Genomic DNA, 24,118 nt, shown 5'->3' with positions numbered 1-24,118 from the left:
TTTATTTCCCAGGAGCATTCCGGCTGTGCATGACCTCCATACTGATTCAGGTGATTTGTATGCTGTCTTTTTCTTCAGCTTTTGTTGTTTTTGTGTGGAACTTCACTCTCCAGTAAGTTCAGGAAAGTGATGATTGTACCAAGCAGCTGTGTCTGTTGGAGATGGATTTTATTTGAACTTGAACGTGTTAATCGGTATGACTAGTATCGGAAGACTATTTCTGGTGCCCTGTCCAGCACTCGGTGTTCTCACGAGGCTTGATGCTTGCACACATAGCGATGCAGAGACCGTTTATTCGCCTTGCGTTCGTCACACGGCTGTTCCAGGGAAATGCGTCGGCGCGTGTACACACCGGAATATGTACGTGTAAACAGATGACCAGAAATCCTCAAACAAAATGAGGTAAAAGAGCCTGTTCAGCCACAGCCGGTGCCGGTGTGTATTTTTGAACCCTCCACGGATGTGGCCTGCGAGTGAACACACACCATGTCTAAATATAAAGCCACCGTAAACATTTATGTAACTGGCACCGATCGTCGAATGCTTGAAAGCTGCTGACGGTTGACAGCAGCAGAGCTTCTCACTTTCTGACTGAAAGTCTCTCATGTTGTCACGTATTGCTGCAGAAGCGTGTATCATGTACAGTACGAGTGCATCGTTAAAACCTTTAACTCTCTATCATATGTCCTTTACTGCCGTCACATGCCGGGAGCATTGTTCTTCTTCAAGCTTCTTACCGCCACCCTGTTTGGTTCTTCGTCTGTAAACCTCCATGTCTTTTTGATTCCATCTTTCTTTCCCTCACTCTGTTTTCTTTTGTCGTACTGCCATCTGCTTCTGCCACCACTTACCTTCAGTCTTCCCTCTGTCCTCTCCATGATTCTCCTGCCATCTGCCCGTCGTCGATTCTTCAGTCTCGTAACTTAACACAAGAAAAAAAAATCGAGTACACTTTGTGTAGGCTCAGTAAACATAAGAGGAAAGAGCCGAGAGAGTGATGAAAGTAAGGAAAAGTACAATACCACACAGGGAGATCTCACAGTGGGGAGTGGATACATTGTGTGTGTGTGTGTGCGGGGGGGTTGCCAAAGCAGTGAATAGCTCACTTTAGAAAAGAAGTGGTTCATCATATTGGTTTTTACCTCGTTCTGGGCACAATATGGACGTCCTGCTCAACCACTGGATGGACGGGGTTGCAGAGGCTTGATGCCATTCGAGATGCCTATCAAGTTCCTGACCTTCAGTGATGACATTCAGCTGTGAGCTGCTAAAATGTCATTGAGAATAATACAAAGTCTCCACCTACAAATCCCCATCTCTGACATTTCTCTTTCACATATATAAAATATCCAGTAGAGCGCCATTGTTGGCAGAACAGCTTAGGAAAAATATTGTACATGGCCTAATTACTGGTGGGTTGATGGTATCAATTCTGGTTAGTCCATCACGTTGCTTTTCTCATGTTGACAATTAATGTTTAATTTAATGACTAAACTTTTCTTCTGTGAGGGATAAAGTTGATGTGTGATGTCCACAGTGAAGCTTCGAGTAAAGCAGATTAAGGTTTTGTTGTTGCAAATGTGCCACCGAGGATCCTTGTTCTTCCCTTTCTTCTCCAACATACCACCAGCTTTTGTAGTGTCTAATTTGCCATTATTCTTTTATCATTGGTAGCTGTATACAGGGTGTACGCTGCTAATTGGGAACTGTTATCATCCAAATTAAATAGCTAAATTGGTGACATGGTGAAAACGGTGAACATCAGTTCAAATCCCCACAAGGTGTAAAACGTCACGCTGAGCTTTGGTTATCCAGCCTCTGTTGTGTGAAGCTGCTCAGTCAGCATCATGTAACATTAATGACCACACTCAGCAGTTTGGATAATTTGTTCATCACTCTGCCAGGAGTTATGTTTTCCTTTCCACAAATATAGACTTAACAAATCAACGGGTCAGTCAGAGCTCTCCCATGTCTGTCACTAGAAATAGTTGTATCCCTTTCTCCCTTACAGATCTGTGAACGTGCCTGTATCCCTACCTCCTTCTGTCTCTGTGTTCGTTTCCCCCAATAATGACACAACACGGTGTTTTCTGTATGGGTTGCAAATGATTTGGCGTAAAAATGCAGCTGTAAGTGGAGGAAAATGGGTCTGGAGAAGGCGGGAGGACGACCTGAATCTTAATTGCGGAGGCAGAGAGGGTAGAAGTGAAACGTGTGGACGGGCATCGCTGACGGGGAAAGAAATGAAAGGCAAAACTTGAGACGCGGCTCGAATGAAGGGATGAGTGCATGAATTGGGAAGCGGCTGGAAGGATTCTGGTCAAGCTCCTTTCCATTACAGCTGGGATGAATGTGAATGTGTGGGTGCATATAGGACCGTGCGAGTGTGGGTGCACACACGCACACGCTCGCGCTCGCGTTTGTGATAATCATGAGTTTTGCGTGCCTTCAGGCATGTATGTGCTATGTGGGCATAACGGTATGTGTCTGTGCCTATGTGCATTGTGTGTTTGGGTGGGTGAGCACTGCTGCTTTGGCAGCTGCCTGCAGCAAAAGGATTAGAGAGGTGGCACCGCTGAAATGGAGCTGATCTATTTGTGAGTGAACGCGAGTGTGTTGGTGTTATTCTCTGCCTGTGTCGGCTATGAAGCGGATGAGACTTGTGTGTGCACTGCGAGTGTGAAAGGGAATTGAATCAGATTACAAAAAAAAAAAATATATATATATATATATATATATATAAATAAATAAAAAGTCTTGGTCCCAGATTAACTCCAATCCCCACAAGAGGAGACGGGAATGAAAGAAACGGAAGAAGATATGCAGTTAGAGCGAACAAGCAACAGTGATGTTTAGATGAGAGGAGGGTATGGAGCGATGCATTGTTGGATCCGCTTGTGTAATAATAACTGCTGGGTAATATCACTGAGCTCCTGTAAAGTTGCTGTGTGTCGCAACATTGCACAGCTTTTCATTTTGAGATTTGGGCTCTCTTGTGTATTACGCACATAAATTCTGGGAGAAGAATAATGTCACGCTGTGTGATGTGTTTCCGAGCATTGTTAGTTTTCAAAATGAAGCATATGTTTGGTATATATTACCGTCCTTCGCATTCTCTTGTGTGTGGCTTTTGTCTTGGGATCAACGTAAAGTGAACATGTAGAGATTTTTTTTTTTTTTTTAATCACCTGTACAGAAGTAACCTTCCCTGACCCTACCACATGAAAAAGGTGCAAGTTCGTTTGGTTTAAAAGTTGGACCGCCGTTGATTTTAACAAGATGTGGAAAGTTGCGGCGTCTGAGACATTCAGAGGAGTTCCTTCTGTCATGACACAGTGCCGTCGTTCCAAAAACTTTTCTCCTTTTAGATACATCAACATTTCAAGGCCCGCCCACATCCAGACATGCACAGTCATTTTTACATTCCAACTTGGCTCAGATTATTTACAACAAATTTGATGCTTCAAATTTGATATTAAAAAGAACAAATTAAGTATTAGGAAACACTGACTTAATGTAAGTTCACATGTAGTTGAACGTGTAGTTGTGGGCTGAGTTAAAAAAAAAAACCCCAACAAAACAAAACATCAGAGTAAACTTGCTATTTTTGCTTGCCATCATGCTGGCGATATACAACCTGACCTATTCCCTGTAAATTATGGCTCGTGAGCGTGAGACATATTGATGCCATATTGTTTTTTTTGAAGTCCAGTATGGTCCAGGTGTTTGTGTGATGTGGGGACATGCACCATTAAAGCGGCTCATTTTGTTTTGTTCGTCACTTTGGTTGACGTTGCTCCCTCTCTAATGCAAACACTGTGAATGCACAGACTGCTGCACAGCCCTGGATTCTTCTGGTGGCATCTTCTCAGCCCGACTTGTATTTACATGACTTAGCTGAATTGGTTTTTGGACCAGTAAGTGATTGAGGGGATATACAGTCCGTTCTTCTGAGAAAAAAAATGTTTGCCTTCCTCCATTACATTCCCAGCAGCGGAGAAAGTTCAGCGGCAGAGAGGTTGTTTACTTGTTCGTGTTCGTCTACTCTGCCTGATTCATTGACTCCTTATCTGACTTTGGTTTGTTTAAGGTAGAATCTATGCTCCCGACCACGACTGTAAAGAATCTGTACCTCAACCTTGCCACGTATTGATAATTGGACAACGTTTCCCGCTGACCTGATTCGGTTTGCTTTGAGATGCCTCCTACCTGGACGAATGCGAATATGCTTAATAATGAATGTGATCAAATTGAATTCTACTCAATTATACGAATTAGTGACTTTGGTTCTCTCAGCAAATGCAATATTTTTTTATTACTTTTTGTTTCCTTCATCATCAGCTCAGTAACTTATGTATCATGTATTCAGATGAGTGCACCTCAACACCCTGAAATATTTTAGTGACTAATGGTAAAATTATTCTTGGATGCATTTTCATGACAAACTAAACACAAGATCAGAGATGCTGTTTCATTTCGGTGAAAGTAAAAACATAAAAAAAAAAAAAAAGGCTTGAAAGGCATGGGGAAAAAATAAACTCAAAAGGGAACTGAATTTCACCGCACAGAAGCACACGAACACACAAACACACATACTAATGCAAACAGACATAGACATTTAACAGGTCAGCGCCATCGATTGTACGATTGATTTGTTTTGTTCCCACTGCTACGTGATGCACATCACACATAAAGATGTGCGGCTTTGTACCACGTTGCTCCGACTGCCTCGGCACCTTTCATGACCCGACATGCATCACTTTCTGTTTGGTGGATGTGGCGAGCGTTGAGAGATGGCGGAGGATCAGAAGGGTTTTTTTTGTCTTCTAATGTGTGTGTGTAGTGTGCAGTGAATTATCAATATCGCTGCTCCTTGTAGATTTTGCATGTTTTGACAGTTGTCTGACAGGAACAACCTTGACAGGAAATCACTTTGTTCCTCGTCGAGTCCAAGTGTAGCGAGAGAGCCACCCTGGTGACCAGTGAGTGTGTTTGTTTGTGTGCACAATGGAAATTGGGGAGGAATTTAATTTGTTTTCAGCGCGGGTGTGAGTCCTGAATTTAATCGAAAATCTGAAGAAAATCATCTTTGAAAGCAACGCCATGACTAATCTTAAGCTGGGATCTGGTAGTTACTTGTGTCTTTGAGTTCAGAGATGGGGGAAAAAAAAAAAAAAAGTGTTGTTATGCTAAGCATCAACCTTCTTCTATTTAAAATTTTGTTTGTTCCTTCGTGTCCTTGCAGAAATAAAACTGGAGTGAGGTCCTCAAATAAAAGAAGAGGCTCTGCACATAATAAGGGGGCTTGGCAGTCTGGTAGTCATGCAGGCTTTATCACACCAAACATGACCTCAATATTCACTGGAAAGAACAACAAAATCTGCCTAATAACAGACGGTATGCTCTGCATCAAGCAGACGTTGGTGCTAGAAATACCACATACTAGATAATGGGCATTTGGTGTGAGATGTTGGAATAAAAAGAGAACACAGTGCAGCCTGTGGCCTGCTTTGAACCGCCGTGTCTCTATTCCACACCTGCAGCCTGCAATGGACTTGCATAGTCATCCTATACGTACACAGCAAGGCTAATCACATATTGCTCGGAGGTAATGTGGTTTTAAAAGCCGAAAGGGATCTTTTACAACTCTCAGTACAACCCGAATCCCAAACATCACTCTGCTACAGCGAAGAAGATAACGGCATGCTGTGCCAGCAAAAAACAATGCACACATACAAAACACCCATCTGAAGGACGTAAGGAGCAGCCGAGACTTGAAAGTTAAGACTTTTCTTGGGTTACAAAAGACGAATGCCTTCAGCAACACACAAATTATAAAAATGCAGTGCCATCTGTCCTTCATCCTACTGCGAAGTGCATTAAACTAGATAAATGACCGTCATCTGTCTTCTACACAGAATTATACAACCTATGATTTTGGGTTGCTGGAACAGGTCCCTGTGGACTTTGGCTGTTTTTTGCACGTGGTAATTTTTCTCAGGCAGTAGGAACAAGCAAGTATGAGCATTTTCACTGCTGGACCGAGGACTTGCTCTCACACTGGTATTGTTTAGTATGACTTACTCTAGTTTTTTTTTCATCAAAATACTTGCTGGTGTGAATGTACTGCATCAAAGAGGCGTGTCAAACTCCGAGTAAGTTCTGAATGTGGTATAAAAGCGATTGTGGATCAAATGCCGCGAGAACCAATTTACTTCTTTGACGAGAACCTGGAGCTTAAGGTTGACGGTCAATATGTGGCTCAGATTCACCAGTTTTGGATTGAGTTGTAAGACCAATACAAGCGCAGGAAAAATATGCAAACTCGCTTCAATGATGTGAGAATGTGAAATTAACCTTTGAATGTTTCTTCTGCTCAGTAGTTTCCCTGAACTCTGAATATTAATGGGCAGTAAACTGGTCAAAATATACTGGAGAAAAAAAAGGCATTGATAGGGACAGTGACTGGTGTTGAAGGTGCCGATGTCTGTCGTAATGAGTCATCAAATTACATCAAACGTGCTTCACACACAGTTGAGTCAGAGTACGGCTTTTTTTTAAAATACAACTTACATGAAAATCTCTGGTCCCCTAACTCATTTGTGAAATTACGCCATCATCTGGGTAAATGTCACAAGGTTAAGGAGACAGAAATGGTGTGTGAAGGTGTAAAACAGGTAATTGATCTGACCTTCCTGTCAACAGGCACAGAGGCGACAATATAAGATTGCAAGACGAAGCAATCTTTTTCCTCCCCGTCTGTTATCTCGGGGCCCGTGATTGTGTTTCCGCGGTAGCCTCACCTTGTAAAAACTCCAGACATGAGTGACGTCTGTTGTGCTCCGAAGTGAATCACTAACAATTCCAACAAATAGTTGGTGGCACTGTGCTTGCACTTCATTTGGAACCCTGCTGTATATGGCTCCCAAACTTTTAAATTAGCCTTCTAACCACTTGATCGTTTCAAACTTTGACACTCGATGGCAGCTCGGTCAGCAGCAAGGCTCGGCTCGCCTTTGGTGTTTAAACGATGCTCAGTCGTTGCTAAGTAGCCCAAAAATTGCGCTCAGAAAATTTCCCTCCACAACATCCCACCGCCAACAGCAGCAGCCCGAGCAGTTGTTGCAAAGGAAGGATTGATCCGCGCTTTCATGTAGTTTTTAAAATTCTGATCCACCGACGGTAAACCCCTCGACTTGGTTCTGCATGAGAATCTCAGCATATCAGCAGTTTTATAGAGACCAGCCTGTCCGGCTCCAACCCTGCTACTTTGTTTGGACGTCAGCAGATCATTCTAGACCAAGTCTACATGCCTGAAGGCATTGAGTCGGTGCCGTGTGATCCGCAGTTAATGAGTAGTTGAACAGGTGAATTATTATGCTTAAAGTAAAATTACAACAAGCGATGAGGACACGGTCTTTTTGATGATATGTCTGAAATGTCAGGGGACGAGTTATTCCATGGTAATTACCAGTCATTTCTTTTTTTCACTTTCTCTGTGAACAACAGCTGAATGATCTATGTGTTTTATTTTCTTCCTCTTTCTGGTATCAGGTATCATTACTGATAATCATTATGCGTTCCGACTTTTTCCATGTCGTCCTTTTAAGTCGGTAGGTGAGAACGACTCTGGTGCCATTTTCATTTGTTTCCGTCTTTAAATAAATGACTTCATCCAGCCCATTCCACTGCTGTGAGCCATTCGAGGCGTTTTCTGGCACCGTGAGGCGCTGCGGAGCACGAGGCGAGAACACCTGTCGCGAGTCCTTGTTGAATTAGAGTTTTGACAACTCGTAACAACGCCGCAAATGGTTTCCAGCTGAAGAGCTCGGAGTGAGAGCTCAGAAAGAGAGAAACCAGACGGAGTGACAGTCCCTCCATCACAAGCTCTCTACCTCCCCTTGATTGCTCCATCTAATCCACTCTTTCACTGTGTACGTCTTTTTCCCCGCACTCCCACTGAACACTTTGATTCCTTGTCTCTGTCCTTATTTGATTCATCCATCAATCTTTCCCAAACTCCCTCTCCTTCCCCCAGCCATCTATACTCAACCATTCTCTCCCAGCACTCATGAATCGTCTTTAATGCATTTTGTCTCACACTGTGGCTCTCTCTGTGCTGTACAGTATCCGCAATCCATCTCTGTCACTTTCCATTCGACGATATACATTGATGTGCATTCATCAGTGCTTGGGCCATTTAAGCACAATCAGGAGCACACTGTGGCCAACAGCAGGGAGCAAAGCGTGTAAGTGCACCGTATGCTTTTAAAAGAGCTCTTAAAGGTGTCTCTCTGTGCGGCGGCGTGCAGGTATCCAGCATCCCAGTGACCTCTTCTTGTGCTAATACAGCCCATTGACTTGGCTGCTAGACCTTATAAAACAGTGACCACTCAATCGGTTTCGCTGGCTGCTACTTCGCCCTGCCGCGGCGCGTGAGCGGGAGGGGGAACGGGGGCAATACGGCTGGTATTGGTGCAGTACGTGCGTGTGATTTTTTCTTTTTTTTTTTTTTTTTTTTTGTCGATGGCCGTGTCTGTGCAGCCATGTCCCTGTGAGTGAAGGCTGGAGTGTGTCCTCTGAAGTGGTCCTCTGAATGCTGCACCGTCTTTCACAAGTTATCGCTGAAGCCTTGGGTGTAAGAGTTGGCTGAAGGCTGAGAGAAAGGTGAGGTCGAAAATTGGCCTTTTGTGAAGGTGTGTGCGTGCGTGTGTGTGTCCAAATACGAGCCCATATGCTAGCTAATACAATTCTTTTGCTTTTATTTTAAAGGTGCCAGAAATGAAATTAAAACTGCTTCAATCATGGTAAACAGACTGACTGGTTAATATTGTTTACAATCCAAATCCTCTCAAATTCATTAAATTACAAGGTAAAACAAATACTGATGAACGTCAGCCGACTATTGAACACGGGCTTGTTTTAGTTTTGTTTGCCACAAGCATAATTATACCAGGTATAACATGCAGTGAAATGTGTTTCCAGCCCAAAACACACAAGAAATAAATATACATATATATTATGTATATATGCAAAAGATAAGCACAATGATATGTGTGTGTGTGTCTGTGGCTTTGTATGATCGTCTCTTTGTGAGCATGTTTTTAAGCTCCTCAGGTTCCCTTCACTAAATGTGTAATCAGGTCATGTATTGTATTTTGCACGTGATCCGTTTAATGAGTCTCCCAGTAGAACTTGCGAGGAGATCCAGATGCCATAAATGGGACTAATTCCTCTCTGCAGAGAAGAGGTTGGGGATGTCTGAACTGAAATTTACACCGATAATGTTTCACAGGGTTAGATATTACACATGGGTGTTTGTGCTCCTGATTTGTGTGTTATTTCCTCCTGAAGGGGGCCTTCTTCATAACACACCGAGCTCTACTAGTTATGGCTTTAATTATCGAAGCTCGAAGCAGGTGTAATTTTACCTGGGTGAACCATTTATTTGCATACCGGTGTATTATGCACAATGGATTTTTCTTTCTACCTACATCTGTCATCATCATTTTTTATTTATTTATTTTTTTTAGCTGTATTGCCAGATTCTAATTGCCGCACTTTTTGTTGCAGCGTCTCTCACTCGGTCCATCCCTGTCTATTCCTCTGCCCGTTCCAATGTCTTTTTCTTGCCAAATGGAAATCAAAGCACTCCTGAAGGCTGGTGTAACAATTAAGGACCAAACATGCATTTTTCTGTTTGAATACAGAAGTGAAGGAAGTAACTTAGATTGTTTCCTTCCTCCCTGTTTATGCACCTGGTCTGATTTCCATAAAAACGCTCCACACTACAAAAGAGGACAAGAAGAAATCCGACACTATATAATGCTTCCTCTTTGTCTTTTCCTGATGAAGATAGTGCTGCTGCCTTGTACCTATCTGCGTGCCCTCTGAGAAAATTACACTTCCTGTTTTTGCAGCTTGTGCTTTAGACATTTGATTGCAGCTCTCTAATTTCATTGCGATGTTTGAATGTTGTTTTTCTTCCAATATTTTCTTTACTCAGATTGGGATGCGTTTCATAATGTGGCACAGCCAGCCATGATTATCGGAATAATCAGTGGTGTGACTGGATCTGGTCTGAGAAACTTGGATTAGTTGCCCTGATTGGTTAAATTGGCAAAAAAGTGGCTCCAACACCAATCAGGGTGCTTCGCTGAAATCATCAGCGTAATTTGTGCATACCCACCTCGATTCAAAATTATGATGATAATAATAAACTTTATTTAGATAGGATTTACATGGCAATTACTGCCTCCATGCAGCTCCCAGTGGGTGAAATTAAACTCAGCCTCAGACAACCTAAAGTGGAGTTTTGAAGGATGAGTATGGAAAATGCTTGTGTCGGGCCACTCACAGATTTCCCTCACAGTACCGTAATCATGCTTTACACTGAATGCAGCCACGTGTCGCCTCTAAGTTTGCAAAGCATACTAATTACAAGAGGCAGATGCATATTCAGATTTTGTGTTAATACAGTCAGTTTCCATCAGGCCCTCCATAAAAGTCTAAATTTAATCAAATTGCATCACAACGTTCGACACGGAGCAGGTCTTTGTGGAGAAACATATGCTCTTAAAAGGGACAACTTCAAATAATCAGTAATCGTGGTGAAATAAAACCAACATATTTGATGAGAGAAAATAATGTAGGTGCCTTATTAAGTATCCCAAAAGACCGCCTGGAATACAAATGAATGTGCGATTTAAGCTCAAGGTGCAAACGTCTCACTCGTGGCTTTTCCTTGGAGACACAGGTCATGTTGTTGAATACCGACAATAACTAGTGTCAATTTGTTGATCAATGACTACAAGACCCGAGAGGGATATTAGCAAAAACAAAAGACACTAGTGGATAAAAAAAAACTAAATGTCACAAACTGCTATTGTAGTTGACATATTTTGAGGAGTATTTAGTTATTGCTGATAATGCCACCACATACAGTTGTCACTGGAGTTTGTGCATTTACTTCCGACTGTTGAAATCGCAGCTGTGTTGAAGATGAAACCATCATAGTATAAAACTTTGCTCTCCACCCAAACATCTGTTATGTGGTTGCGTTTGTTTATATTTGCTTGTTATCAGCAATCTATTGTGTATATGTCATAATGCCAGTAATCTAATAATTATGACCCTTTTCAATGTAAAAAAAAGCCAATAAAGTGTGTGTAATGACATATTTGAGACATTATCATAGTTCTCTTCCAATAATCTCATCTCTTACTATATAATGGAAGTAGCATTATTTATATAAATCATTTTGAAAATGTAATAATTACAGCCAATGATGGAATAATGCAAGTATACATTTCTTTGAAAACCCAGAACAACCTTTGTGCAGTTTTTTTTTTTTTTTTTTTTCATAGTTTGCTTATAAAAATGGATATGGTGGATGGCATAGTTTTATTTCATTGATAGTCTTAATTCATTCACGATGCATACTAGATACTCTTTCTTAGTGATGTTTGTACTATTTTACTATAATATTGGTAGATGACTACGTTTATGGAATGGGACTGAACAAGCCGAGCAGAGCAACACATACAATTTCGCTTTTTGTACCATTATATTCTCATTATTTGTCTCAAGGTAAGATTATTAACTTTCGGTCTGCTCTGTGCTTCATCATTTAAATGACGACTTAACACCTGTGCACCACATCAACACGGAGACAAAATCCTCCACCGTCGTTTCACCAGACACTTGTTCTGATTCTAATTGCGTTGTTGTAGCTGAGAGTTGCTGGAGAAAATAGTGTTTTATGATGATGAATTTTCAATAAATCCCCCTTGATAAATGACCTAATTTTACATTTCAGGATGGTGATGAAAAAGCCCTCATCTCTCTGCAAATAAAACACAAGGGTTATTCCTTTCCCATTTTATAAAGTCACTTTTGCCCAGAGAGAGGACAAGGGTTTTGGGCTCTATTTTTCTTTTTTGTTGGTTTCATGGCTCATTAAGATGAGTGACTGCTTCTTCGTGATTGTTTACACAACTAATACTAACCGTATTCCTAGAATAATTCAGCACCGAAAAACTGCTTCTTCTTCTCATTTTGTTTTTCTTTGGTTCTCCCCGCTGCAGGTTGGATACGAGAATGCAGGGACCGTGGAGTTCTTGGTGGACAAACATGGCAAACACTACTTCATTGAGGTCAATTCCCGGCTGCAGGTGGAACACACCGTCACCGAAGAAATCACAGAGTAAGTGGCGTTTTTCGTGTTATCTGCCCTCAAACAGGTGTGCAGCCTCACCGGTACATATTGTTACTTGGAAATTAATGAGAGAAACATTGCGTTGAGTGTAGACGGTCAGTAAATAAGTAAATACGTGAGACAGAAAAAACAACGAGGAGAAAAATGGACCAGGGAGGATTGATGGAAAGAGAGGGGGTTGCAGTGGAGGGATGCTGGGTAAAGAAGAGAGCGTAAAGTGGTAGAACCAGTAATGAGAAAGTCTGAGAGATGAAACGACTGAGAGGGTCGGAGACAACAGGAATGAAAGGCAGATATGAGAATGAGAGCGAGATAATGAAAGATATAAATGCCATTCCGCTCGGCTGATGACCTGAAACGCCACAGATGGGTCTCGGGGTAATACACAAGACATCCACACACCAGAAAAGAACAAAAAAAAAAAAAAAAAAAAAAAACTGCACAGGTACACAGGTGTGAAGGCGTTACAGTCACAACCATACCCATAAATCTTTGTTCAACACACAGAAAAGTGCAATTACACTAATTCTTATTGGATTTCCTGCTTAATTTGTATAATTAATGAATTAATCTGACAGAATAACAAACTAGAGCAACTCGCACTGCAAGCCAGGGGCCGGTGGGAGTTATCGCATGGCTTTAAAATCACCTGTTCCCATGGCAACGAAGCGTGACTGACAAGTTGATCTACACTCTCTTGCGATCTTGATCATTCGCTGCACTTTTGTTTGGCTTCTTTCATCTCTTGTGTCTCGCTCTTTTGTGTTTTCCTCATTCTTTTCGCTCAGAGACGCTCTTTGATCTGCATGAGGTATTTGCATTACAGAAAAGTGAAATAAATCAACATTGTGCGAAGAATGGGGGGGGGCTCATCAGTAAACATTCATCCTCATGATCGCAAAGTCAAACAACCGGCAGCATCAACAAAAAAAGTGTTTCTAATTTGTTTATTTAGAGTAAAACAGTGTTTGAGGTAAGTATATCCTGTCTGCTCAGTTCCTAAATATTTATGATTGTCTTCCAAATTTGACTCCATAATTATGATCCGAAAGACAAATGTGTCTGGATACAATTTGTTCGAGAACAAATTTGCCATAATTTAAATAAAAATGGTAATTTGTCTTTCTTGGGTGTGCTGCCTTCTATGTTTTCTGATTTACGGGGATGTGTTGCCACATGGACCATAATAAGGCAGTGACACCACCACCTAGCCCAGTTCTCATCATTAACATAACTCACATTGTGTCTCTCAAAGCAGATTATGATTCTACTTTCCATTTGTCTTGCCATAAAGCTTATTGAAGTGACACCACAGGCAGCGCGTTGCATCCAGTTCATACATGAAAATGTTGAAAAAGAAAAGCGAGAGTGCCTGAAAGCGTCTCATCAGACTGTGACACAAAAAGCAATATTTTTGGCCCTCTGTGTAAAGTGCGCCTCGACAATAAAAAGCTTAAAGCTGTCTTTAATTACCACATTCTGGCTTCTGTCAACCGTTGGCATTAAGAGGTCATATTTCAAAGCTGAGCAGCACTCTTAAAGTTAGGGCAACTGTTCAATTATTGAGATTATTCTCTGTACAGCTGTAATTCCCGCCACACTATGTAATCGGTTTTATTTTTATGTCCCCACCAGGTGATTACCATATGCTGGCTTGTCTCTTTGATTATTCATTGTAAAATACACACCGAAACATTTTGCAGGGATTTATGCAAGTTTGGCGCACACACTATTTCTGTGGCCCGGAGGTCAAGGTTACTATTACGAACCCGTTTTATTTCCCTTTTCAATCCAGACTCATTTGCAAGGAATTGCAGAACTTGGTATCTGGGTTACTCCCTGACAAAAATTACCACATCTTCTCAGCAAATACCAAACGGCTTGTTCTGAGCTACTGGAAACCCTTGCCGACAGTCAGGTGTGTGAGTTTGAAAAAAAAAAAAAAGCAGAAATATGAAGTTATCCATTGTCTGCACACTCTGGCTTGAACCCTGTTCGAACACTCGCCCCCGCAGAGCAGAGCTTGTTGGACTACCTCCAGAATTTGGAGACTGGAATGGCCTCCGCTGTCCAACACAACCGCGTTGGCCGACTTTTGTCTGTTGCCCGTTTGTAGAATGCGACGCCTCCCCACGGCAGTGTGTGAGCAGGCTGCCGACCACCACGAGGAGGAGGTGCAACGCTGTTGTGCCTCCATTTGGTCTTCCGGTCGCTATTTGCTGTTAACAATGCCTTATGTCTGGTTTCTTCCGAGTCCAATCATCCGATCCACCAGATGGGCGTCAACAGCGAATGAAAACTGCAGAGCAGCACCAGAAAGGATATGAGATATCTGTCATATGCAAAATCCACATGCTCAGCTTTTCTGCTACTTAACCACAATGGCTAAGAAATAATCAGGATTTCCATTTGCATATCATTTATTGCCAGAAAGCACTTTTAAAACCAGGATATGACCATCCCTGTATGTGTCTATAGTCTAGTTCAGCCCAGGGGAGTTTGTGGGTAAATAAAAAAGAAAAATCTAAAGTAAATTTGATACTATTACAATTTGATAGGCGAACAGATTACAGTTATGTTCCTTTTATTCTGTTTTTAAATGTTCAATTCCCCAATATTCGTACAGCTTCATAAATGTGTTGGGCAGCTTTCAAAGAGGCAGTCTTCAGTTTTTAAATATGGCAGCAAACATTAAAATGAGAAACTGATGCAGAATGCAGATTTTTTTTTAACAAGCAATGGAGTTCGACATATTATTTACTGAAATCAAGGGTAAAAGCTGTGTGCTTAGTTTTTTTTGGAGAAATTGCCCAGATGCTCTGACCCTGGTAGTTTTTATTTAAATTTCTACAGTCTCGCTCTTTCTTTTTGCGCCGTCAGTCAAATACAATGGTCGTCCCGTGACCAGCCAGACGGCTTCAAAATTTTCCCCATGAAAGCAATGATTGCAGACCCCTTTATTCTGTTGTCATTACATGTTCACAGCACATCTACAAATAGATGGACATTATCGTCAACTTTAACCTTTCTGGTTCCTGGCAGGAGCATGACGCTGTGAAGTGGTGATTCTCTTGTCATCCGTGTCGAATGTTTTCATGCATTTGACACGGCCTGGCAGCATTTTGTTTCTAGGTCATCTGATGAGACAGACACACATTTGGACAGTGCTGTGCGGAGGTTTCAGACCGGTGTCACAAAGTGCAGCAAGTAAAAAAAAAAGAATATGCTCTGTTGAGGTGAAGTGATATCGTACACTGGTCTGTTCATTCACCTCGCACTCCCATAAGTTACATTATCACTTTACTGCCAATAGTTCAATGAACTGATTAGGATTGAGGGTTTATGTATTCCTTCTTTGTTATCTTGTCTGGAGGTTCGATGGCGCAGTCACTATATGTCACGGTGTGCTTTGTGTAACTTCCTGTAAACAATCTCTGCTCCACATCCAGGTCGTAATTTGAGTCTAAACAAACAGATCCACTGTGGACCTGCTGGTTTGTGAAGACCGTCAATCATGAGGCGTTGATTGTACTTTTCGGCGTGCGTAGCAGATTGACTATTCTCTGCACGTTTCGGTGTCTTTGCGTTTGTCTTTCTGCATGAAAGATTAAAATTAAGAGGGCTATACTGTTGGTTTTTATCAGGCCATAACTCTCGGAAGAAGATGGGATATTTATCTATCATAAATTATGCATTTTATGTGCACAGAGCAGATATAGTTAGAATGTAAACTTTGGAGGAATTGCCTTTCTTTCCTGTTAGTGCTCTGGAATGCAATGTCATGTCTAATATATTTTTAAAACTCAAACAGGCCAAAATGGAAGATAAGAGCGGACGAGGAACTCTCTTATTATCTTAGCGATATTTCCACATTTTTGTTGGGCACCAAGGGTGTCATGTTGCATTTTTAGCGACGACACAATCGTATGGGAAGTAAAATAGTAGGCTTATATCATGCATCAGAGTTCCTATGTCCTGGATTTGTGCCGCCACGGCATACCGTACCCTCTGCTCCTGAAAGCCACACAATAAATTGTCAGAAAACGATTCTTATGTGTTACAGACCCTTTTCCAATCCAGCCATAGAGCGGTTTGTCACATCATCTTCATCCTGCAGAGAAAGTCTCATATCTCCGAGGAAATTTGACATTTAGGGGAATTGGGGTCATTTGAATTGGCAGAAGTGCTGTAATTACGAGGATCTGGCCAGCGTCCCACATGAAGCAGTTCATGCTGAAGGTTTCAGCTGTCATAGGCTCGGCTTTCCTTTCAGGCTGAGGTTTAGCTTTTAGCTGCCACAGACGAAGGCTGGGAAGAGAAAAGGTCTCCAGAAAAGAAACCCAGTGTGCATCCATCTAAATTGCCAGCAAAATGCTCTCTTTACAAAGAGCAAGTATTACATTTCAGTGCAAATGACACAAGTAAAAACTGTGTTGTGGTTTTATTTGAACATTACGCCCATTAGTCTTTCAGCTTTCTGTTTCGCTCGACTGGAAACGCAATCTCTGAGGTGTGAGAGCACATTCATTCTTGTTTTTGCAGGGCCCGAAACGGACCGTGTTACTAATAGACTTGTCAGGGATGCATTTTTCATACTGAACTATGAAACTCCCACAGAATCTTGCTTTTCATTCCCTGCAGTCCTCCCTACATGTGCATTCAACACTTTGGTCTCTCCTGTCTCTTTCCTTTCTCCATCAGTCATTCTCTTTATCCCCTATTCACTTTCCTACTGTCATATTTTCCCACCTCGCTGCAGTTTATTCTCAGTCTGACTGTATCGTACTTTAATTATTTCCACACGTGTCTTGAACTCGAATTCAGTTTTTTTTTTTTTTGTGCTGCTCTATGTAGCTTCCAGGGTTTTCAAATGTGTTGACATTTTTCTTCTGGCTGTCCTCACATCAACAACTTCCTGATATACTGAGCCGGTGGATTTGAACTTGTTTTCTAGAAATGATAAATCATGCTGAGATCTTTGCTGAACAATAACAATTACGGACAGGCTGAACAGCAAATCACATTTCAGAAAGTAATGGCCAAATGAAGAAGTTTGGATCAGCAGGTGTTGAGCTTTTTGCCTTGAAACTTTGGAGGAAGAGTTCGTGTAGATTCTGCCAAGTAGCTTGAACTCTACAAATCGCACATGGCAACAAACCACACTGTTAACGTTACAGCTCCGGGTGACAGCCGACAGCCTCAACATCTCTGTCCTTCTCTCTTGCCTGCTGGATTCTCACGCTGCTCACACATTACGCTCTTCTTCTCATCCGCTGGCCTGCATCAGAGTGGCACAATGGAGAACAAAATCCCTGGAGAACAATGTGTACAGCACGGCCCAACTGTGGCTGTCCCTGTTCGTACATGACTGCTTGTTCGAAATGGGCTTAACATGTCATTTGTGTACCAGTATTGGAGAAGGCAGCTCATCAAATTGGTTTCACAAAAGGCCAAAAGTCACATGTTTTAAACACAAACCAACAGGCTGCAGATTTAACTGACTGTTGACAGTTCGTATGTTCGCCTGATCATCTGACCTTAGTTAATCTCGTGACTCCACTGTTGTCTAACTGACCTGAAGGACATCATTAAAAAAAAAAAACACCCAAAAACATCACAGGACCTTCATCATTTGACATTCGGTGAAATATATAGAAATGGATTTGGGATCATTTTCCTGGTTTTACACTTGATGTTTTGCCAGGATCCACACCCACGAGCTGTCAGACCATATCTAGAGGTTTCCCAGGCTCCACGGTGGTCTCAACCTGCAGGTTTAACAACTTTAAGGCTTTTCCAGCATCTCGCTCACTTGCTGTGTCAAACTCTCATATGATGCTAATATATAAAGACTGACAGAACAAACGGAAGTGGGATAAATATAACGCGTATAGACTTAAATGCAACACCTCTGATCAGATTTCATTACCCTCATCTATATTTGCAGGTCACGTGTTCCCGGCAGATGTAATTGAGCTCTTAGCCTTGTTTTCTCTGCTGTTCAATGCTAAACTCCTACTAATGGGGTGTTTTCTTGCAGCGAAGGTCGGTGAAACACAAACATGGAGGTGTCAAGAGTTCCCTCTCTGCATGAGCCATCGCTTCTTCCTTGATGTTCATCTATCTTATCTTCACTCCTCCCTCGAGCACTTCCTTTCATCGGACTATCTTGAGCCAAGTTGGTGCATCCACCCTTCCACCCTCTTCCATTTCTCTATCCCCAGCTCCCTCTTTCCTCCTTGCACCATTGCCTCCTCTTTCCCTCCCTCCCTCCGTGGATCTTGCGCTCACGCTGTCAGTCTCATCACTCTCTCCTCCACCCTGCTCCGAGCCTCTCTTCTCCTCCAGTCTCCATGCTCTCTCTCCCTTTCATCCATCCCGTCTTTCTCTCCTCTCATTTACACTCCCTCCTCGACATCTGCCCGTTCATTCATCTCTCCGGTCCTCTGTCCTTTACCTCACCTTTGCCTCATTCACGCCTCATCTTTGCAGCGTCCCTTTATGAACTTGTCCTTTTCTGTCCTCGCTCCCTCCATCTGCCCCTTCTTATCCCACTGCCTTGTCACTCTCCACCTCCGTCTGTCTCTCGCTCTGACCCGTCAGGTATTAATGCAGGTGGCTGACAAAATGAAGCCGCATGAAGGCAGGACTTTGAAGTAATTAAGTCATATTTGCAAAGGCAACTACACAGGCAAGCCTTCAAGTCAAACCCGTGGTGTATTGACTTTGATTAGCTGGTCTGTCAGAATCAGTGGGGGTGCTTTCCATTGTGATGACGCAACATCCAGAAAAGTGCTTACGCTGATGGTGAACCGCTTTCTTTATTCTCAGTTTTTCTCCCAGATAAGATCCTTCATCTTCATTTTTAGATACATGTGTAGCCTGTGGATGACTGCAGGGTTTTGCGTTAATTAATTCTCGTGGTTACAACATTAGCATAAACCAATCCAGAAGCAACAGGCAGTGGATGATGTCCTCTTTATAAACAGCAAGAACACACCAACAGATATTTATGTGTAAAATTGTTTGAAAACAAAAACAAACATCATTCATCTGTTTTTTTTCTCTTGCAAGATTTCTGAAGCTGACCGGTATAAAATATGCCTCCAGTATTTCAGTGGGTTTCAGATCTTCACTTTATCCGTTATATTGTTGAAAGTCAACTTCCCCCCCCCAAACTTCAACTTTTGGACCGATGGCTTCACATGATCTTCAAGCTCTCTTTGGTGTGCTGCAAAATTCATGCTTTTAATCAATAACTGCAAGCTGCCCGTTCCCCCAGGCCGCACTGCAACCCCAGACCACAACATTTCCACTGCTGTGCTTTTGAACTGGTATGAGGTTACTCACCTGACAAGCCGTCTGTGGTCTACATCACACACCTCGATCTGTGGATTCATTAGTCCAGGGTTAAATTCTCCAGAAGACCTGAAAGTATTTGATTTTATTGCTCTTTTTGTGCAGAAATGACTTAATCGGTTAGTCAATTTTATTACCTGAGGTTCACCTTGAGAGTGATGTGTGGCCAGCGTCTGACACTCGGCGGGGGAACTCTGTGTGACCCCTTGATATTGTAAAAGGATGCAGTTTCAGAATTGTTTTACACTCCGTCCATCCGTCCATCTATCCAACACTATGGACACTCACACTTGTGGCCAATTTAGATTCACCGATTATCCCCAAAGCTCAATGACCCCATCACCGTCTTCCTGCAAGGAATCCACCAGGAGGGACGCTTTGAGTTCATCTTCACACAATCTGAGCTGCGATTACTATTTTTATTCTGTTATCTATAGTTATAAGCGGAACTACATATCACAGCTGTCGTCGGTGAAGTAGAACATATGTAGTAGAAAATCAGCACCCTGCAGCACATTTCCCTCTTGTGATGATCAAGAGATACTAAGTGAGATCGAAAGTCGGCTCAGGGATTTATCACAAGTACAACATGAAGCGACATAACCAATCCAATCAGACCAGCCTGTCTTTGGTCTCTGTGTCACCATGAAAACCTCTATTTAGACTACAAGTCCGTGGCGTTTGTGTGTTTTATTTCCAGAATTGACTTAAAAACGATAAATGTGCGCTACTGTCTCAACACAGGCTGTCTCTACACACAAAAGTAGGTTTACAAGTCTGTTATCTCCACACGCTTTAACACAGATCTGTTCACTCTCCTCTCCATTTGTCCTCCTACGACTACGCTTCTCCCCTCCCGGCCTACCCACCTCTTGACAGGAAGTGTTTTGGCTGCCGGTCGTCCTCACCTCCTCCCCATATTGCCTTGATCACTGTCGTATATCTGTCTTTCCTGCAGCTCTGCTAGCTTGACAAGGCTGTATCCAGTTGACGGAGAAGGCATGCTCTAACTTTTCCCTTGCTTCACTCACCTGCAGTGGTAATAGGTGCGTGCACAAGTATTGGTGAGGAGGCGGAATATCACAATCTGCTATCAGAATGACTACACACACACACACACACACACACACACACACACACACACACACACACACACACACACACACACACACACACACACACACACACACACACACACACACACACACACACACACACACACACACACACACACACACACACACACACACACACACACACACACACACACACACACACACACACACACACACACACACACACACACACACACACACACACACACACACACACTCAAACTCATGAACTCATTCACAGATGCATGCAAAAATACGCCTCCGTATTCCCCCCTCCAAAAAAAAAAAAAAAAAGATGTCCAAAGGCATCAGCAAAGACACATACACAGCACAGAAGAAGAAAACATTGCACTGGAACATTATGCGAATACCTATTCATCTGTCTCCCTGCTTTACTGAATTCCCGCACAATAGCAGCAATTCTGTCTGATGCGTCAGACGGTGTATGCGACAGACAAAATGTGAGATACATGCAAGATATTTTTTGTCTGGGAGGCAAACCCGGCGCGCATGAGGGGGAGACGCTTGTGTGCAAGGCGCTTGTCTGTCTAAAAGGCACAAGTGCGAGTGTTTGTGCAAAGACAGGCAGACCGCCTCTGCATTCAGCTCCAGCTTTGCCTTTGAACTTCGCCTCTCTCAAGGTTCAATTTGTCTATAATTTAGCCGTAAATTATCCTTCCTCTTGTGTGTTCAGCGTGCGCCGTGCACGCCGGACCAGTGTGCCTTGTGTGTTGCCGTCAAGGGACAAACATTTGGTGGATTGCTGGGCAGGAGTCCTTTTAAAGCCTAAAGTGTCGTAATTATACCCCGAGGCTCATGGCAGGCCAGTGTGTGCAAGTGTATGCTGAGGAGACGGTGAGGTGCATTATGGTCTGGTTTGAAAGGAAACGGAACAGGGAAAATGTGCTTTGCCATTATTGTGCACCCGGCTATCTTTTTTGCACATGCGGCTGAAAATGTCAAAAGGAAAATTGAACTTCTTCGCATTCACACTTAGTTTGTGTTTGCTTCTGTCAGTGGGCATTAATAGCCATCTCGGTAACCATTTCAGGATTATTTGTTAGAATTTCTAATGTGGTAATGAAAAAAATGGGCCGACATCCAATTTTCTGTCATATATTTATTTCCAGTCAGTGTTTGCACCAAGATTTGCACAGCCCCATTAGACACCATCAATTTAAATCTGAACAATTCCCAAAACTTGCATTTAGCTTAAACTATGTTAAATTTAATACCAATGACCAATCTTTTGATTAATGGAACTTTTTTTTCCCCCCCACAAGCACTGACCTCCTGACCGATGGTGAACTTGGCTACTTAAAAAAATTTTTTTGAGCCGCACAGACACGTTGCTACTGATCAACACCGAAGGACTAACCAACTGTTCTCATTAATTCTCAGCTAATTGCATTTCTGACTCTAGCCTGGTTTAATTTTATGCTTCAGGTCGTTTGCTGTGTAGCCTGTTCAAGTTGAGTTTAAAAAAAACAAAAACATGTTTGACCTCTCACCTCAGCTGCCGTTACCGAGGACAGGGACAAGATTTGGAACCCAAATTATCAGCAGATAGATGCAACAAGTATCCAGTAATTATAGCAGATCAGGACATGTGCATTTATGATGTTGCTGAAAGTTTCATAAACAAGTTATTGGAAAAGTTAAATGTTGCATGCTTCGTTGACGCCAAGAGGAAAATGAGAGGCGGCGCTTCTCCATGACGTTTTCAACCCCTGATCCAGTGTTTAATGTAGAAACTATATTCAATATTAAAGCTTGTTATTGGTCACATAGTTCACCCTAACTTCCCAAAAAGAATAGAAATAATTCAGCTCAAGGTTACTGGCTTTTTTAATTTGGTGTCATCACTCAGGTATTAAATAAGAGCTGCTGCATTTTTGGGCGGAAAGAAATTAGTTGGAGCAAAAGAAAACGCAGCATTCTGCAGTGCAGCCCTCTGCTCAACATGTATTTGACAGTTTTCCACTTAACAGTGCAAGGGAAAGCTCTTCACGTTACCTGGCCACACCAATAACATTGATTTGGTCCTGATTTTGACAACAAAATCGAATACTGTGCCGTCTTCCTTTAAAGTAGGTAAAGTGTTTGCGTGCCTTTCCTCTGATTAAAACTGTCGGCACACGCTGAGCGGTATATTCAGTTCAGGTCACTCATTGTGTTTTGTCTAAAATGAGAGTGTAGTGTCACAACTTACAAACACAATTCGTCCAGAATGGGACTGATAAAGGTTTGTACTATTTTAATATACTACTATATTGTCTCATTTATGTATGTGAGAGTGCTGGCAGGGGTTGTCCAGTCTCTGTAGCCGCTTTTAATCCCCAGGAAAAACAAACAATAAAAGCACTTCCATCACCAGATTGTAATAAGCAATACGCATCCACAGAGTCCGTGTAATATTGAAAAGCAAACCTCCGAGGTCATTAAATAAAGTGCAGCTTATCCATCATGGAGACACCGGTGCCTAACTAAAATACAATACAGCGCGGATATACTGTATTGGCAGGCTGATGGCAGACTTAAGTGTGATTTACATCTTCGACACATGGCAGATAATCATAAACCTCCTCTGGCGTGTTTGTTTTGGGTGTGATCATATCTCACATTTGAATCATTTGGGGTTAAAGGCTTTCATTGACAACCAGCATCGATCGCGTTGACAGCTTGGTATCGATCACTCAAATAATGACGCTGATAAAGAAACTGTTGTGAAAATCGATCCCGGTGCGAGCTGGTGACACCGAAGGTATCACAGTGTCATCATCCCAGTTTTTTGTCCAATTATTAGCAAGCATGTGCTACCCGGTATTCAGTGTAAGTGAAGGACAAAGATAGAACCTTATAGGATTCAATAGTTCATGTGAAATACTATAATTTGCGTTGTAAGAAAGAGCTGCTGTGATGGCCCACGCGGCCTCCCCTGCAGCACTGCTCTTTAAATGTGTTTGGGGGGAGAATGAGTGGTAGTGCATTAGAGGGACGTCTTCATTCCACTTGGCTGCAAATACAGCAGCGAGATGAGCAATTGAAAAGGCTGCTATGAACTGTGCTGTTTTTACTGGTGCCGCAACAAGATTGCAATCATTTTTTTTTTTAAACCAAAAATCAGCATATTGTTGCACTTTGTTTGCAAAATTGTCAAAACTAAGGCAATAAAAGACAGCGAATTAGCTTGTGTGTGTTTGTGTGTGTGTGTGTGTGTGTGTGTGTCATACAGAAACTGAGTTAGCATTTTTTTTATTTTTTTTTTAGGTTTATTGCTTTTGGGCATGTGTGCATCCATGTGTGCTGCAGAGAGCGCGCCACTTATTTCCTCGCCTGTTCAGCGTGCAGATATGCGTGCGTGCGCATGCATTAATACATCAGTGCTTGAGAGAGAATGTGCGTGCAGCACCTGGTTATTTGTCTG

At 42.3% G+C, this 24,118-nt stretch overlaps 1 protein-coding gene across 1 annotated transcript in view; it reads left to right on the top strand.

The window, feature by feature from the left end:
- pcxb (pyruvate carboxylase b) overlaps positions 1-24,118 on the top strand; it is a 303,687-nt gene that overhangs the window by 45,949 nt on the left and 233,620 nt on the right. Inside the window, exon 10 of the mRNA XM_080518797.1 lies at positions 12,087-12,205. Coding sequence (XP_080374923.1) covers positions 12,087-12,205 — 119 coding nt within the window. The remainder of the gene's footprint in view (positions 1-12,086; positions 12,206-24,118) is intronic.

Source organism: Blennius ocellaris (genome assembly GCF_963422515.1).
Source record: "Blennius ocellaris genome assembly, chromosome: 23".
Taxonomy (NCBI): domain Eukaryota; kingdom Metazoa; phylum Chordata; class Actinopteri; order Blenniiformes; family Blenniidae; genus Blennius; species Blennius ocellaris.
This window is presented reverse-complemented; position numbering and strand designations above follow the sequence as displayed.